The sequence below is a fragment of the Astyanax mexicanus genome, unplaced genomic scaffold (assembly GCF_023375975.1).
Source record: "Astyanax mexicanus isolate ESR-SI-001 unplaced genomic scaffold, AstMex3_surface scaffold_37, whole genome shotgun sequence".
Lineage (NCBI taxonomy): Eukaryota > Metazoa > Chordata > Actinopteri > Characiformes > Acestrorhamphidae > Astyanax > Astyanax mexicanus.
The window spans coordinates 1,187,624-1,202,875 of NW_026040047.1; the positions used below are offsets into that span (position 1 = coordinate 1,187,624).

The following is a 15,252-nucleotide window of genomic DNA, read 5'->3' on the forward strand; positions in this document are numbered from 1 at the left end:
TCGTCAGCAATGGGTGCAACACATTTTTTGTTGCTCAGAATGGATTTGGCGGATCTTGAGGATTCACATTCACAACTGTAAGTGATCTGTATCTGTGTGTAATGTGAACGAATCTGTTCCTGAAACGTCTCACATGCTGCACACTGATACCTGTATAAACGTCTCCTTCTTCACCAACAACAAAAACCCTCATATTAGAGAGACACAAGATTCGTAGCTTTTGAATGAGTAAGCAGCATATGTGGAGCATCTTTTGCTGGAGTGGAGAGTAAACAGCTGGTCTGAAGTTCATGATCAGGTCGAGGAGGTAAAAAAAGGACAGGTGGTTTGCTTTTGCTGTTTTTACAGCTATAGCTGCACAGCTGCACCAAGAGATGTCTGGGTACGAGAGAGAAGCATGTAGCGCTAATGCATAAAATTATAAAGATACATGAATTCTGATTTGACCATTCACATTCATGTCGCATGTTTATGGATCAGATACGTTTCAGTTTTATGACCACATATGAAAGTGACTCAATCTGATTTGAAAAAATTGGATTTTGGCATGTTCACACAGCTATGAAAAAAATCAGATCTGAGCCACATTAAGCGAAAAATCAGATTCGACACTTCAGCCTGGTAATGTGAACATAGACATAAGATGAATAATTTTTTTTTTTTTTATAATACAAAGTTACAAAAATACATATACACACTGCTGTTGTAAAAGTCACACCCTGTTATGATCAACATAATTTAAGACAGAGGTAAAGTAATAATGTCCTTTAACAGCGGAGATGTTTTATTAGATTTTTATTTTGCTGTATATTTAATAATGTTCTCTTTAAGGATTCCTATCGTTACTGGACAGCAGGGTGTCTTCTCTCTCGCCTGATGAAACAGTGAGTTATATCCTGGTGTTTTATGTGGTGTTTTATGGATAGATACAGGTGTTTTACAATTTATTTAGTCTTTATTTATACAGTGATCAGGTGGTGGTGATGCTGCGGCGGGGCGGGGGGCGAGCCGCGGCCGGGCTGTGGAGCGGGGTGTCAGGCGGAGCGCGGTCAGCTGCGGCGGGGTCTCTCCTCCCCGGTACAGCGCGGTCACTCCCCTCCGCTCGCTCTCAGACACCGTGTGAGGCCGCGGGGCGGATTCACTCCGGATTACAGAGCGAATTATAACAATAATAGCATTAATAATACCAATATTACAGCAGCACTCAGCGCTCTAACACCTCCTCAGACCTCCTCTCAGTAACTCCTCTCAGCGCCCCGCGGATTAAAGAGTGAAGGTGAGGAGCGGCGCTGTTCCCGGACTGAGTGTTACAGTAGAATAAGCTCCGTATTTAACGCTGTTTGAGGTGTAGTTAGTTTTATATATAGTGGTTTTATATGGTAAGGGTTAGTTATTATGTTTAGCTCCGCTGAGGACAGATAGTTTATCAGTTTAAGTTATGCTGTATTCTGTGTTTATGTATATTACACTTCTAATTACTGAACATAATGTGTAAATCTCACTCTAAACTTAACACTACTAACTCGAGCTGCTCGGGCTACTCAAAAACCCAGGCTAACCAAACTGGAGAGGCCCGGGCTATCTCATGGGACATTTTAGATTGTTTATAATATTTGAAGATATCTTTTAGAGATTTATTAGAGTATTTAGAGAAGTAACTTCGTACGTATTAGATATGTATTTTGAAGATTTTTCAGAAATGTGATTTGTGTATTTTTGTAATCTTGTGCCTCAATAAAGCTCTTTTAAAAATTCCAAAAACCCGTTCTAAGTGAACCCAGGCTAACCAAACTTGAGCTACCCAGGCTAACCAAACCCACTCTAAACAAGAACCCGGGCTAAGTGGACCCAGGCTGACCAAACCTGAGCTACCCGGGCTAACCGAACCCGAACACGGGCTAACCACACTTGAGGTAACCAAACACTGGCCACCTGACCAACTGAGAACACGGGCTAACTAAACACAGGCTAATCAAGAACCTGGGCTATCCAAACCCCAAGCTAACCTGGGTTAATTGAGCCCACCAGGTGTGTTCGCTGTATCTATAGGTTAAGTTAAAGCTCTTTCTTATGTTTGTGCTGTTGAAATTCTTGACTTGGTTTTAACTTCTTGTTGTTAAGCTGTTTCTGGTAAGTTAATGCTGTGAATCTGTCTTGTTTGAATGTTATTAAACACCTCTTGTTATGGTTAACCCAGCTATCTAACCTACCATAAGGATTTTAGCAGTTACTTTAAGTAGGTCCTGTGGATTGCAGTGGTCCTCTAAAGCTTTGCTCATATTTCTTCCTTAAGTTTGGGCTAGTTAATTGTTCGTTAATGTTCCACGTCTTGTTTCTTTTCTTCCTGTTTTTTTTTTAGATGCCCTCGGCAACAAATGGCATCAGGACTGTAAAGTCTACCAGCCCAGAGGAGGGATTCGCTCAGCCATCAATTAATCAAATTTCATCCAGCAGCCTGGTCCCCGGGAGCCAGTCCGAGGCCATGAAGCAGGTTTTGGGAGTTATCGAAAAGAAAGTCCGCAATATGGAGAAGAAAAAGGTAGCTTCTGTTTTCTTCCAATACATGTATTTACAGTTCAAGCATTAGACACCCCTTTATACAAAGCAGCTAACAAAAGCTTCGTTGTTTATTTTAAAAGTATTCTAGTTTGTAAAATTGAGGTAAGAGACTGCATAAAGAGAGGATGGCTTAGGAACAGATGGGTGTTTATTCTGCATTTAAAAACAGCATACAACTCTGCTGTTTGGACCCCTAGTAAAAGTTTGTTCCACCACCTTGGTGCAGGACAGGATGCGTCTTGAAGGATGGTCCATTTTTGGATTTGTAGGCCAGTGTCAGGGTTCTGAATCTGATAGGCAGCTGAAAGCCTGTGGACAGAACTAAGAAGAGGAGTTAGATGGCTGAGCTTAAAATCAAACCACCACACTCTGGATCAGTTGCAGGATCCTGATGGCTGGAAAAAGAAGACCGGCACGAAGGAAGCTGCAGTAGTCAAGTCTAGACGTGATTACAGACTGCAGGAGTACCTGGGTGGCTTCCCCAGTGAGATACAGTGGATAATGTGAGGGAGAAATCTGATTAGATAAATGATAAGTAGAATTCTCGAGGGAGAAGGCGAGATTGTGGTGAAGACCTGCTGATTTGGCGTTTGTCTCAGATGCCCAGAATTGATCTTTCTTTTCTTTTGAAAGGATCATTTTTGGAAAGCATTTTCTAGAATCTAACTTTGTTAAATACAGTAAAGTTAAGGAACGTTTATAGTTTTATAGCCTTTAACAAGGACAGAATGTCTAAGGCAGAATGTTTAGAAGTTCATTGTAACATTTCGTTTTTCATTGATGCTGTTTTTGCTAATGTGTCTTTATCTTTTCATATAAAATCATTATTTATTGTGTGTTCTGTCAGAGCAAACTGGATGACTATCAAGCCAGGATCAACAAAGGGGAACGCCTCAATCATGACCAGCTGGTGGGTGAAGATCATGCTCTACAGATTTGGTTTTGGGCTGTTTTTTTTTTTTTTTTTTTTTTTTTAAGACTTTTACATTTTATGTGCTCGATTTATAGGATGCTTTGTCCAAGTACCAGGAAGTGAGCAACAACCTGGAATTTGCCCGGGAGCTGCATAAAAGTTTTCTGGCTTTGAATCAAGATGTAAGATGATTTAATACTTTGTCTAATCTTTCAAATGAGAACAAAGTTGACTATAAATAAACTATTTAGTGAATTTAAGGATATGAATAATGTGTAATTGTAATGAAGTCCAATCATGTAACATTGTGATGCTTTGTATGCAAGTGAATCTCTCAGTAATTTAATAAAATTCAATTCACCATGCACTTCAGATCCAGAAAGCAGTAAAGAAGGCAGCGCGTCGGGAGCAGCTGCAGCGGGAAGAGGTTGACCAGGCGAGGCTCAGGAAACTTCTGGAAGTGCAGTTTCTCCTTGATCGACTTGGAGATGAGGCCATGCGGCAGGAGCTTCTTCGGAGTGCTGGCAGACCAGCGTTGCTGACAGAAAGTGAGCTCGCTGCACTTGATGACTTCTACAAACTGGTGGGGCCGGAACGTGACCAAAATATCAGGTTGATTTAAATTACTTTTCACCCAATTCACTGTCCATGTTTGCCTGTGACATTGGGCAGCTCTGAGTTTTTCTTAATTTTATATTTTGTATTTAAAAATATTGTACGTTCTCATGCAGGCTGACTGACCAGTATCAAGAAGCTTCACAGCATTTCTGGGACCTCTTGGAGGGGAAAGACAAGCCTGTTGTAGGAACAACATGTAAATGCAATTTTTACTATATTATTCCTATATAAAAACACTTAATGAACAGCTGCTGTGACTTTGAGTTTTTGCTTACCTCACAGTTGCTGCAGGATGGATGTCATGTATTGACACCATACAGAGCTGACAACAGCAAAAATACATGTTTATTTAATTGCAGAGCTAAAAACGCTGACGCATCTTTGGTCCATTTGATGTAGTTGTTGCTTGTAACTTGGTACTAAAAGGTCATTATAAAGAGTAGAGAACTAAGGTTGTAGGGGGAATGTGACTTGACTGAAAAAATATATCTAGATAGAGATGCTAGCAGATGTTAGATAAGGGTAATTGTGCACCTTAATAAAGGTTTACCGGTTCATTTGTGAATATTGAGGAAGTTGTGTGTTAATGCTGGCTCGTAATGGAAGTTTAACAGTTTCTGATTTTGTTTTTTTTTTTAAAGATAAGCACCTGAAGGAGATGCTAGAGCGAGTGCTGCAGAGCGGCTGTTTTGAACGAGTGGAATCTCATCAGAATGGCGTTTGTGCCGAGGATGGGGACCAGCCTGAAGATGCAGTGGAGACCTGTGAAGTTGTGGGGTTCTCTGTAACAGAGGAGCAGCATGCAGACCCAGGTTGCCCATTTAATTCACTAATGTAATGTAATGTAAAGCAGTAACCATATTTCATTATGGAGGATGAAAAAAGACGTAAGTGTAAATAAATGCACATATAAATGAATAACTATTCTAACGTAAGGCAGTGGCCGAGGCACCACGCCGTAGCCGGGGAGATCCTCGACCTGCCCCTGCCCGAGGGTATGACTGCATGTAAATTCAGGAAACTAAAAATAAAAAAATAAGAAATGAAAGTAGATATTCATTAATCAATCAATAAATAAATGAATAAATAAATAAATTAGAGCTTAAATTCTCTGCCCGAACCCGACCCGCGGCCCGACCCAGAAGTTAGTGAAACCATCAGACCTGAGCTCTCTAATGTGATTTGTAAAAGCTAACAAAGTTAACTGAATTGGAAAAGAAAAAATAAAAACAAAATTAAATTAAACAATAATGAAAAATTCTAAACTATTAGGTTACAAATTAAACTGTTTAAAGAAAGTTGCACCAGTTAGAATTAAAATCATGCAGCTCTGGCCGAACGTGAGCTCGTCCACTTGTCCACGTTTGACTATATAGTAGCATAAAAATAGTAGTTTTATGCTTCTATGTTACAGTGTTAATTAACATAATTCTGAACAGATTTCGCTCATTCAAACGGCCCGAAAACAGCCAGTTTATATATATATATATATATGTAAATTTAGAGATATATCAATCAATCAAATACATAAATAAAAAATTATTATTATAATATTATTATTATATTATTATTATTATTATTAATTAATTTTACTTATCTATACCATTATATACAGTCATATGAAAAAGTTTGGGCACCCCTATTAATCTTAATCATTTTTAGTTCTAAATATTTGGATGTTTGCAACAGCCATTTCAGTTTGATATATCTAATAACTGATGAACACAGTAATATTTCAGGATTGAAATGAGGTTTATTGTACTAACAGAAAATGTGCAATATGCATTAAACCAAAATTTAACCAAATGATCTAAAAACAAAGATTGTTCAACATAGTTGTTCAGGGGAAGGATACAAAAAGTTGTCTCAGAGATTTAACCTGTCAGTTTCCACTGTGAGGAACATAGTAAGGAAATCGAAGAGCACAGGGACAGTTCTTGTTAAGCCCAGAAGTGGCAGGCCAAGAAAAATATCAGAAAGGCAGAGAAGAAGAATGGTGAGAACAGTCAAGGACAATCCACAGACCACCTCCAAAGAGCTGCAGCATCATCTTACTGCAGATGGTGTCACTGTGCATCGGTCAACAATACAGCGCACTTTACACAAGGAGAAGCTGTATGGGAGAGTGATGAGAAAGAAGCCATTTCTGCAAGCACGCCACAAACAGAGTCACCTAAGGTATGCAAAAGCACTGCAAAGGCTGGATTGTCCTTGACTGTTCTCGCATTCTTCTTCTCTGCCTTTCTGATAATTTTCTTGGCCTGCCACTTCTGGGCTTAACAAGAACTGTCCCTGTGCTCTTCCATTTCCTTACTATGTTCCTCACAGTGGAAACTGACAGGTTAAATCTCTGAGACAACTTTTTGTATCCTTCCCCTGAACAACTATGTTGAACAATCTTTGTTTTTAGATCCTTTGAGAGTTGTTTTGATGAGCCCATGATGCCACTCTTCAGAGGAGATTCAAATAGGAGAACAACTTGCAATTGGCCACCTTAAATACCTTTTCTCATGATTGGATACACCTGGCTATGAAGTTCAAAGCTCAATGAGGTTACCAAACCAATTTTGTGCTTCAGTAAGTCAGTAAAAAGTAGTTAGGAGTATTCAAATCAATAAAATGATAAGGGTGCCCATACTTTTGCACTGGTCAAATTTTGGTTTAATGCATATTGCACATTTTCTGTTCAGTACAATAAACCTCATTTCAATCCTGAAATATTACTGTGTCCATCAGTTATTAGATATATCAAACTGAAATGGCTGTTGCAAACACACAAATATTTGGAACTAAAAATGATTAAGATTAATAGGGGTGCCCAAACTTTTTCATATGACTGTATGCATGTATTTATTCATTTTTATATTTATTTATTATTCATTTATAAGTGCAATTATTTACTCATACTTATGTCATATTTTGTTCTCCATAACAATTAGATCACTGCACTTAAAAAAAACAATCTATTGTGTAGTTAAGTGATCAGTTTTACATAAGAGGCCAGACAACAAAATAAAATTGGTTTCCTGGATTGAACTGCAAACCGTACACAGATGTTCTGGGTTCTGTTTTTGTTTATTTCAGCTATAAAGTCTTTAAAGTTGTATAACTTTCAGAAGCTAGCAAAAATATGGCTGAAATAAATAATTGGATTTAGGTTTTTCTTTTTGTGTATACAGATAAGGTTGGACATTTCTTTATCATTGCAGAGTTTGGCTTAAGTGATTCTTTCAGTCGGCCTGAATCGTCTATACACACCGTCACAACATTATGATCACCTGTTTCTACACTTTCTATCCGATCAGCTCCACTGATCATATAGGAGCACTGTGTAGTTCACTGACTATAGTCCATCACCCTGTTTCCATCCTGTGGGTCATTATTCTCAGCGCTTCAGTGATTGAGGTGTATGAGGTGTCAGTGTGTGCTGTGCTGGATCAGATACAGCAGTGCTGAACTGAGAATAGTATTTGACTTTACACAGTCATAGACACTCCTGACTAGGGGTCCACTCTGTAGAAGGGGGCAGTGAGTATTTATGACTGAAAACTCTAGCAGCACTTCTATGTGATCCACTTCACTCTGATCACCAGCATCACCTACGCTAACCCACCACCACCATGCTAATTAGGGCTGTGTATTGGCACCAACCTGGCGATACAATACGTATCATGATACAGGGCTCACGGTGCGATATATCACGGTACCTCATACAACCTAATTTAATCAAAGTGGAAAAAGTTTAATTTGTAAACAATCAGAACAGTGGGTGCTCCATTAGACGTAAGAGGTCCTGTAGCATCCAATATCATGCCACTTTTTTTCAACAGTTTTAAACACTCTGCCTTCTTCATTGTGGAAGCCAAAATGAGCCCACACTTCAGCTCTGTACACCCCAGGAGCCAGCCTAACGTGTTTAGATTCTGCCATCGCCAGCGGGGTGCTAATGCAGCGCTGTACTTACATGCAGTGTACTGGAGGCACCGAATGGATCAAGATAGATCACAGCACTGCCACCTCGCGGCCGGGTGAATAAACAACACAAAAGTAACTACTGTCTGCCATCTAGCTGCCGGGAGTTTAATAAAAACACACTTAATAAAAAAATCAATACAACGTTTTTGAGAATCGATACAGTATCGCGAAACGTAATATCGCAATATTCAAGTGTACCAATATTTTCTTACACCCCTAATGCTAATCAGTGCAATAATCCCCCACCACCCAAATAATAGACCTCTGTTATGGTCTATCGTGTGGGGTTCTGAGTATTGTAGAACAGGGTGAAAGAAGGATAATAATAAAGTATACAGAGACACAGATACAAAACTATAGTCTGGAATTATTAAAGAACTACAAAGTGCTATAAACCCTTTATATGTTTCTTATGGCTCTGACAGATGCTGAATTGACTGGATATGCAGAGTCCATTCTAATGGAACAGAAAGAGGTAAGAACAGCACAATACAGAGAGTACTGAGAGTACAGTTCAGATACTTCCACAATCACATGTTCTTGTTCTCCCTAGCTAATGGAACAGTTCTTATTTTGCATAGGATTGTAAAAAAATAATCAGTTAAAGTGCCAGTATGAGAAACATAAGGCCAGTTTTTGAAGGATAAACTAATACTCCATGACACTGCTCCATCCCGTTAATGCACTGCTCGGGTGTGGGCATTACAAAGGGGTTCCCTGCATCGTCCAATTAAATCAAAATAAGACAGATTTAGTTATTTGTGTGAAGGTAAGGTAATGTAATTATTACAGGTATATACAGGTTTTTTTTAGACCCTGATGTCTCTTACACTAAAACACAAGCACTTAACATGTTTTGTTTGTTGTACATTTGATGTTGTCAGGGAAATAGTAATTTTTAGAAATGTTCATTGAACTTATTATGAATCCAATGATTGGCCAATAATTGAAGTTCTCCCCATGGTTCTAATTAAAACTGTGAGGCCTCAGAGATTTATAATGTATAGATTATCGGTAAAAAAACATTTGATGGAGTGAGTTTTTATTGTGTTCATTGTAAATACATAATGAGGTGCAGCATGGTAATAATATGCACATTTGGTATATTACAGGTCATTTTATTTTAAGATAATCATCCAGATTAACACAAGACTTGTGATTGTTGTGGCACAGTGAATAACACCACTACCTGACAGTGAGCTACCATATCACGTGAGAGACTGCAGTTCAATTCCTGGTCTGGGTGACTATTCTGTGCTACGCCATTTAAGAGTACTTAAACAAGACCCCTAACACTACATTAACCCACCTCTGTATTAGGAGTAACCTTTTAAGTCGCTCTGGATTAGAGCGTCAGATAAATGCAGAAAAATGTAAATAAATAAATAAGTTGTATCAAAAAGGTATTGATAAACTATTGTAACAAGGAAATTTCAGTGTTGTGACAAAACTATTAAAATGTGCCTGTTAATGATGAATGAGTTGAGGTACATGAAGGGATATGCCGTTTTACATTATTTTAATGTTTCACTGAATGATCCTTTTCTTTTATTTTTCCTCAGTTTGTAAATACACAGTTCATTCCAGAGACCACAGATAGCAGCTGTGAGAAGGAACAGGAGGAGGAGTGGTGTGATGACACCAAGGTAGTGTCTTTTTTATACTATACTTTACTTCATTTTTTTTATTACTTTACTAATAGTTTTACTTCAGGTATTTTTTGTACTTTTTTTAGATGGCTAATTCCTTGCAACAGCCAGTTCATTCACCCCCTAATACAGAGGCTCCTCTGATGACCTCAGAGACTCCCCCATCCTCCTCAGACCCGCTGGTCCGAAATAAGGAGGTTCAGGACCTCATGGCACAGATGCAGGGACCCTATAACTTCATGCAGGTCGGAAGAGTGGTTGCTTACTCTCTACATTCAGAGATAATGTGTTAATTGTTTTTTTATATTATTATGATGCTGTCTTTCTCAGGACTCCATGCTAGAATTTGATGCACAGTCGCTAGACCCAGCTGTTGTCTCGGCACAGCCGATGAATCCAGTGAAGAGTATGGAGGTTCCTCAGATGGTTTGTCCATCAGGTTTGTTCAGTGTTTTTTTATGAGGGCTGCTCTTTAAGGTTCTTGTGCAGATCAGTTAGGATTGATTTAGCTCTCACTGTGCTTTGTACCCGCAGCTCATCCACAGTCACACCTCGCACAGCCTCTCACTGTTCCTGTACAGACAGAATCTACACAAGTAAGTGTAGAGTTTTTTCGTCTTAACCCACAATATGAATGTTCTCTAAAACTTTGTATAAATATTTTAAGATGCTAAATGATATAAGCCTGTGCTGCTGCTGTTGCCACACAGATGACATCAGGTGCTACAGATCTTCATAAAGTGAGTTGGAGGTGTGTTTGTCTTTGGTGCATTTCAGGTTTCTATAGTCTCTCCCTCTCCAGAGGCGTACTCTTCACCTCCACCTTCATACCAGACATCACACACAGCTGACCCTCGGCCCAGAGCAGATTCTGAAGACCCCATCCACGTAAGTAGTGACTGCTTTACTGGTTGATAGATTTACAGTACATTAGCAAAAAGGGAGTGTAATTCTGTGTTATGTTATTTATTTTTAGGTCCCCATTTCACTTACGGAGCATCCTCCATCCTCCACGGCTCTCGCTGGCACCTCCCAGCCTCAGGTGTTCCAGCCCAGTTCCAAACCCCTCTGCAACAGCGGCATCAATGTCAACGCAGCCCCATTCCAGTCCATGCACACGGTAATGCTCTCTTAAATGCACAGGAGATGGTCTGAGGGTGGGCATTTCAGTACTTTATGTACACTAGACTTCTGCATTGGTGTCTAACATTTTATTCAGTAATCAATTAGCTTAATGCAACAACCAGTGGCTAAGAGTGTGAATAAGTTTCACAACCCCATTAAGTAATTAAGTTAAGTAAAGCTAAGCTAAGTAAACAAAACTGAAATAAAAAAAACATTCTTTTAAAGTCAAACAAGCACTGGATATTAATCTAAATCGATTTCTCTCCTGAAAAGTGTTTATTTGGGTGAGTAAAGCGCTTCCATTTATTTACAGTAGCCTTAGGTTCTCTAATTTCTCCAGCGCTAAGGCTGGAGCATTAGCATTAGTGGCTAACCACTAGCGGGTAGTGGCTAATGCCGCCTGCTGTGCTACACTGAGGATCTGGTAAACCAGGGCAATTTCAGCTAGTGGTTCATCCCACGTAGGTTGTTTTAACACTGTAAACACGCAGACTACAGTCTGATATACTCACCTCTGAACACTGAAAAAGTTAGCGCAGATTTGGGTAATGCTAATGCTGCTTTAACAGCACTAGCCGCAGTTAGGAGCAGGTTACAGTCCGATAATACTCACCTCTGATTGGGGAAATAGCGTTTAGCGGCTAATGTTACTCCAGCACCGCTGCTGGAGAACTAAACTGAAAATCCTGTATAACTCTTTACTGCTCCTTAATACCTGACTGGTAAAATTTATACACAAGGTGCAAAGGATTATAAGGCACACTGTCGATTTGTGCGCCTTATAATTATTTAATTTAGCACCAAGGATGCTCAGCAATCACTACACTGTCTGTGCATGCTATAGTACTGAGTGCTGACAAAGGAAAACAAGAATTACGTTACAAACAGCAACAAAAATTTACTGTCTTCTCCAAATTTTCTTTCAGGTTTTCAATCTTAACGCACCTGTCCCGCCTTCTAATGAAACCGAGTCTCCTAATCACAGCAGCCAGTACCAGAACTGCTACAGCCAGGGTTTCAGCAGCCAGACCAAGCACTCCTCTGAACAGGCAGATATGCAGTCAGAACAGCATCAGTCTGGTGAGCAGCTTTTTTTTTTTTTTTTTTTTACAGAGAAGGCAAGGTTCCTCTGTGAAGTGTAGAGTATATAAGATAACTCCTATAAGATAATAAACAATTTATTGCTGTTTGTGTTTACTGTCATGTATTTTAGTTAAGATAATGATTCTTAGTTCTTATTTGCAAGAATTAACAAACAGCTATGCTGTCAGATTAGCTGTAGAGATCCTCATGTATTAATTACTGATTGATTAACTTTCCGATTTTGACTAGAATATAATACAGTTTTACTGTTGCTGTAGCCTTTCACAGTTTATTCAAGTCATATATATATATAGGTGTAGCTTGTATTCCAGTATGCCAGGAGTGGCCAATCTTTTAAACACAAAGAGCTAGAAAAAAATCATTACTACCAGGAGCCACAGGTTATGAATGTGAACAGAAACATGCTGACAAATATCAGTACTACCCCAACCACGAGACTGCAGTGGCATCGCTGAGACAACTTTTTACAAATTCCCTTTCACTCTACCGCTTTTCAGCACGAGCGATATTCCATGCCAGCTGATAGGAGGCAAGCGTGACAGTTTGTGACTGTTTTGTTAACTTCTGAAACAGTTTACCTGACTTTAAAGTGTTCAGCTTGGGCTTTTGCAATTCTGTACCTTTGGGAAACTCGTGGCCCTTTGTTGGCTTGCAGTGAGGTAAAGTGGTGCTGAAGAGTGGACGCTTTAAAATATGATAATGATATTTGGCATAACTTTCCTCTCAATAAAAATACAAATCCTCCCACTCTGGTTCATTTTCATATTGTCCTTTGGCTTTACATTACCCCGGATGCTGCCATGTTTCAGCGGTTATTTAGCTATTAGCGTGGCTATTGGGTCACACCAGCGCGTTGTGATGTTGGGGCGTACTCCTTATTGCGGGAGGGGCGGGGTTTAGCATCACTGTGGCAACGCACTTTAGTTTGGTCCGGCCACAAGTCAAATGTAAGCACGACAAATATTCAAGCACTGATTTAAATACATAAGTTGAATGTGAATATGTATTTTTTAATTATGAATGGAAGCCGCACGTGAACAGGCAAAGAGCCGCGGGTTGGCCACCCCTGCTATACTCTATTTTATTTTACATAGAAAATTTAAACATATTCAATTCCAGTGTCTAAATATTTTAATCGCTCTTTTCCAGAACCAGGGATGATTTGTGATTCTTGTATGATTAACGTTTTCACGCCCAAAGAACACACATTAGATTTATTCCCTGAAAAAACAAAACATGCAATTCAGTAGATCAATCTGAGTCTGAATTTATTTAGTAATGCTACACTACCTGAGTTATGTGATACAGTTGGATACTGAATACAGTAATGAGGCTGTAACAGAAACAAAGGGCAGCTACCATATATGAATTACCCCTGTGTCTAGAACTACCTGTAGGGTATGAGAGGACAGATCAGTGTGAGTAAAGGTAAAGAGCTTCAGATGGTGGAGTAACAGAGTAGAAGGATCAAACGCTAGAAATATAATTTTCCTATAAACTGTGCGTAGCATGGTTGTAGAAGAGTCACTCCTACCTGGTTTACAGTGTCATTTGTGTTTGTGTTCTGCAGTGGTTGGTTCTTTCCAAGAACAGTCTCTGAATAGTTGCGCTGGTCACCCAATCCTGTCCCAGCAGCCGGTGGGTCCAGGCGCCACCTTTAACCGCCAGCCGCAGTCCTTTTACAACAGCCGCGGAGTGTCCCGTGGAGGACCTCGGAATTCCCGGGGTGTGATCAACGGCTACAGAGGACCATCCAACAGCTTCAGAGGTACAGTACGGTCTTCTTGTGTTTGCTTTATATTGATCATCAAATAAACAGCTGCTGCCAGAATGAAGTATCATATTGAAACACTGCATGGAAGTAGGTAAAAGTTAGAAAAACAAAAAAAAATCATTCAAAAGTTTGACTAATATGGGCAATATTTATTATGCTCCACATGTAGAAATGACACCAGTCTTTCAGGCGTGTGAGGCATAACAAATGGTTTATCTTTGTGCTGATACACACTAGGGGTGTAACGGTACAGAAAATTCACGTTCTGGTTCACACCACTGTTGGGTAGGTTTTCGGTACCGTTGGCAGAAAAAATAAAGAGGCTGGGCATTCTGTATAGCATCTCCTTTATAAATTCATTTTCATAAATTTTGACTAAATGTCTTGTGCTGTTGTCTAGAATGTTTGTAATTTCTTTTCTTTTTAATGTGTGTATCTGTAATATAAATCTGATAGGAGGCTACGATGGTTACCGCCCACCCTTCTCTGGGACTCCAAACTCTGGCTATGGACAGGTGCAGTTTGGTGCTGCTCGAGACTATTCCAACACCAGCTATCAGAGAGTAAGTAGATGTTTATGAACTTTTTGTGGTTTTGGTCCAGAGGAAAATAACTCTTGATTTAAGTGTTTTTTTTTTTTGTTTTGTTTTTTTTTTGCAGGACGGCTTTCAGCAGAATTACAAACGTCCCGCTGGGCCGGGTCCTCGCGGTGTCCCCCGTGGAAATGCCCAAGCCATGCGGTCCTAAAAGTCCTGGAGACCGTTTTGACATGAAGTTGCACTTAGTGTTTAGTCAGATGTGGAAACGCATAAGTCCAACTCATTCAAACGTATGTTTCAAAAGTAAGGAACTTTCTGGGCACAAAATAAGCAAATTAAGATTATACTGTCCGTTTTTAGTGCCCTTAAGTGTAGTGCGGGACTGTCTATCCTGCACTACGACTGTGTTTAGTGTTACTCTTTGGAGAGGTGAACATAGTACAGGGCTACACTTAATATAGACAATGACCCCAAGTTCTGTAAGAACTAAAATACCACTGTTGAGGTTTTAAGCTAGATTGTGCACTTGAAAGATTTTCACTAATTTATTTTTTATTTTTTTATAAAATTAAAGGTGTGATGCACCTAAAGTACTTTTTCTTATTAGGTTCACAAAAGATGCTCTTTTTAAAAACTCAAAAAGAATTTAAAACAAGCCCCAACTCTTCAATTTGTATATTGATGTTGCTTTGAGCGTTTCAATAAAGATGTGTTGCATAAACTCTAATTGTGTTACATGTACAATTTATCACAGGTATATTAAGTACGTATTCTGCTAAATAAAATGCAGTATATGGTGTATTTTACTCTCACTGATCCAGGATGGCGTGTGCACTTATTTAGTGTTTGCAGTGGAGAAAGCAGTGTTGAATGCTGCTGCTGTACTACGCCAACACAATTCATCTATTCAAACTTTTCGTCACAATAATTACTGTTCAGACATTTCAGATATAAGGCTCTTAATATGTTCCTGCTGAAATAATAAAGGGTCTTGGT

The 15,252-nt window shown here is 39.3% G+C and overlaps 1 protein-coding gene across 2 annotated transcripts; it reads left to right on the plus strand.

Moving 5' to 3' along the window:
* The first annotated feature begins 1,079 nt into the window (after positions 1 to 1,079).
* Positions 1,080 to 14,983, plus strand: caprin1b (cell cycle associated protein 1b). 2 transcript variants are annotated; one of them, XR_002649164.2, is made up of 19 exons: positions 1,080 to 1,276; positions 2,360 to 2,539; positions 3,407 to 3,469; positions 3,568 to 3,654; positions 3,846 to 4,084; positions 4,204 to 4,286; positions 4,732 to 4,902; positions 8,491 to 8,540; positions 9,628 to 9,711; positions 9,801 to 9,959; positions 10,045 to 10,153; positions 10,249 to 10,310; positions 10,492 to 10,602; positions 10,691 to 10,834; positions 11,766 to 11,919; positions 13,514 to 13,711; positions 14,174 to 14,280; positions 14,378 to 14,755; positions 14,790 to 14,983. XR_002649164.2 is itself a non-coding variant. In XM_022664365.2 (18 exons), exons 2-18 carry the CDS (start codon positions 2,360 to 2,362, stop codon positions 14,462 to 14,464), a joined length of 2,088 nt encoding a protein of 695 aa, XP_022520086.2. In that variant the 5' UTR covers positions 1,080 to 1,276; the 3' UTR covers positions 14,465 to 14,983. The 2 variants fall into 2 exon arrangements, 1 of the variants encoding a protein (XP_022520086.2); XM_022664365.2 differs by having other exon boundaries at positions 14,378 to 14,983.
* The last annotated feature ends 269 nt before the right edge of the window (positions 14,984 to 15,252 follow it).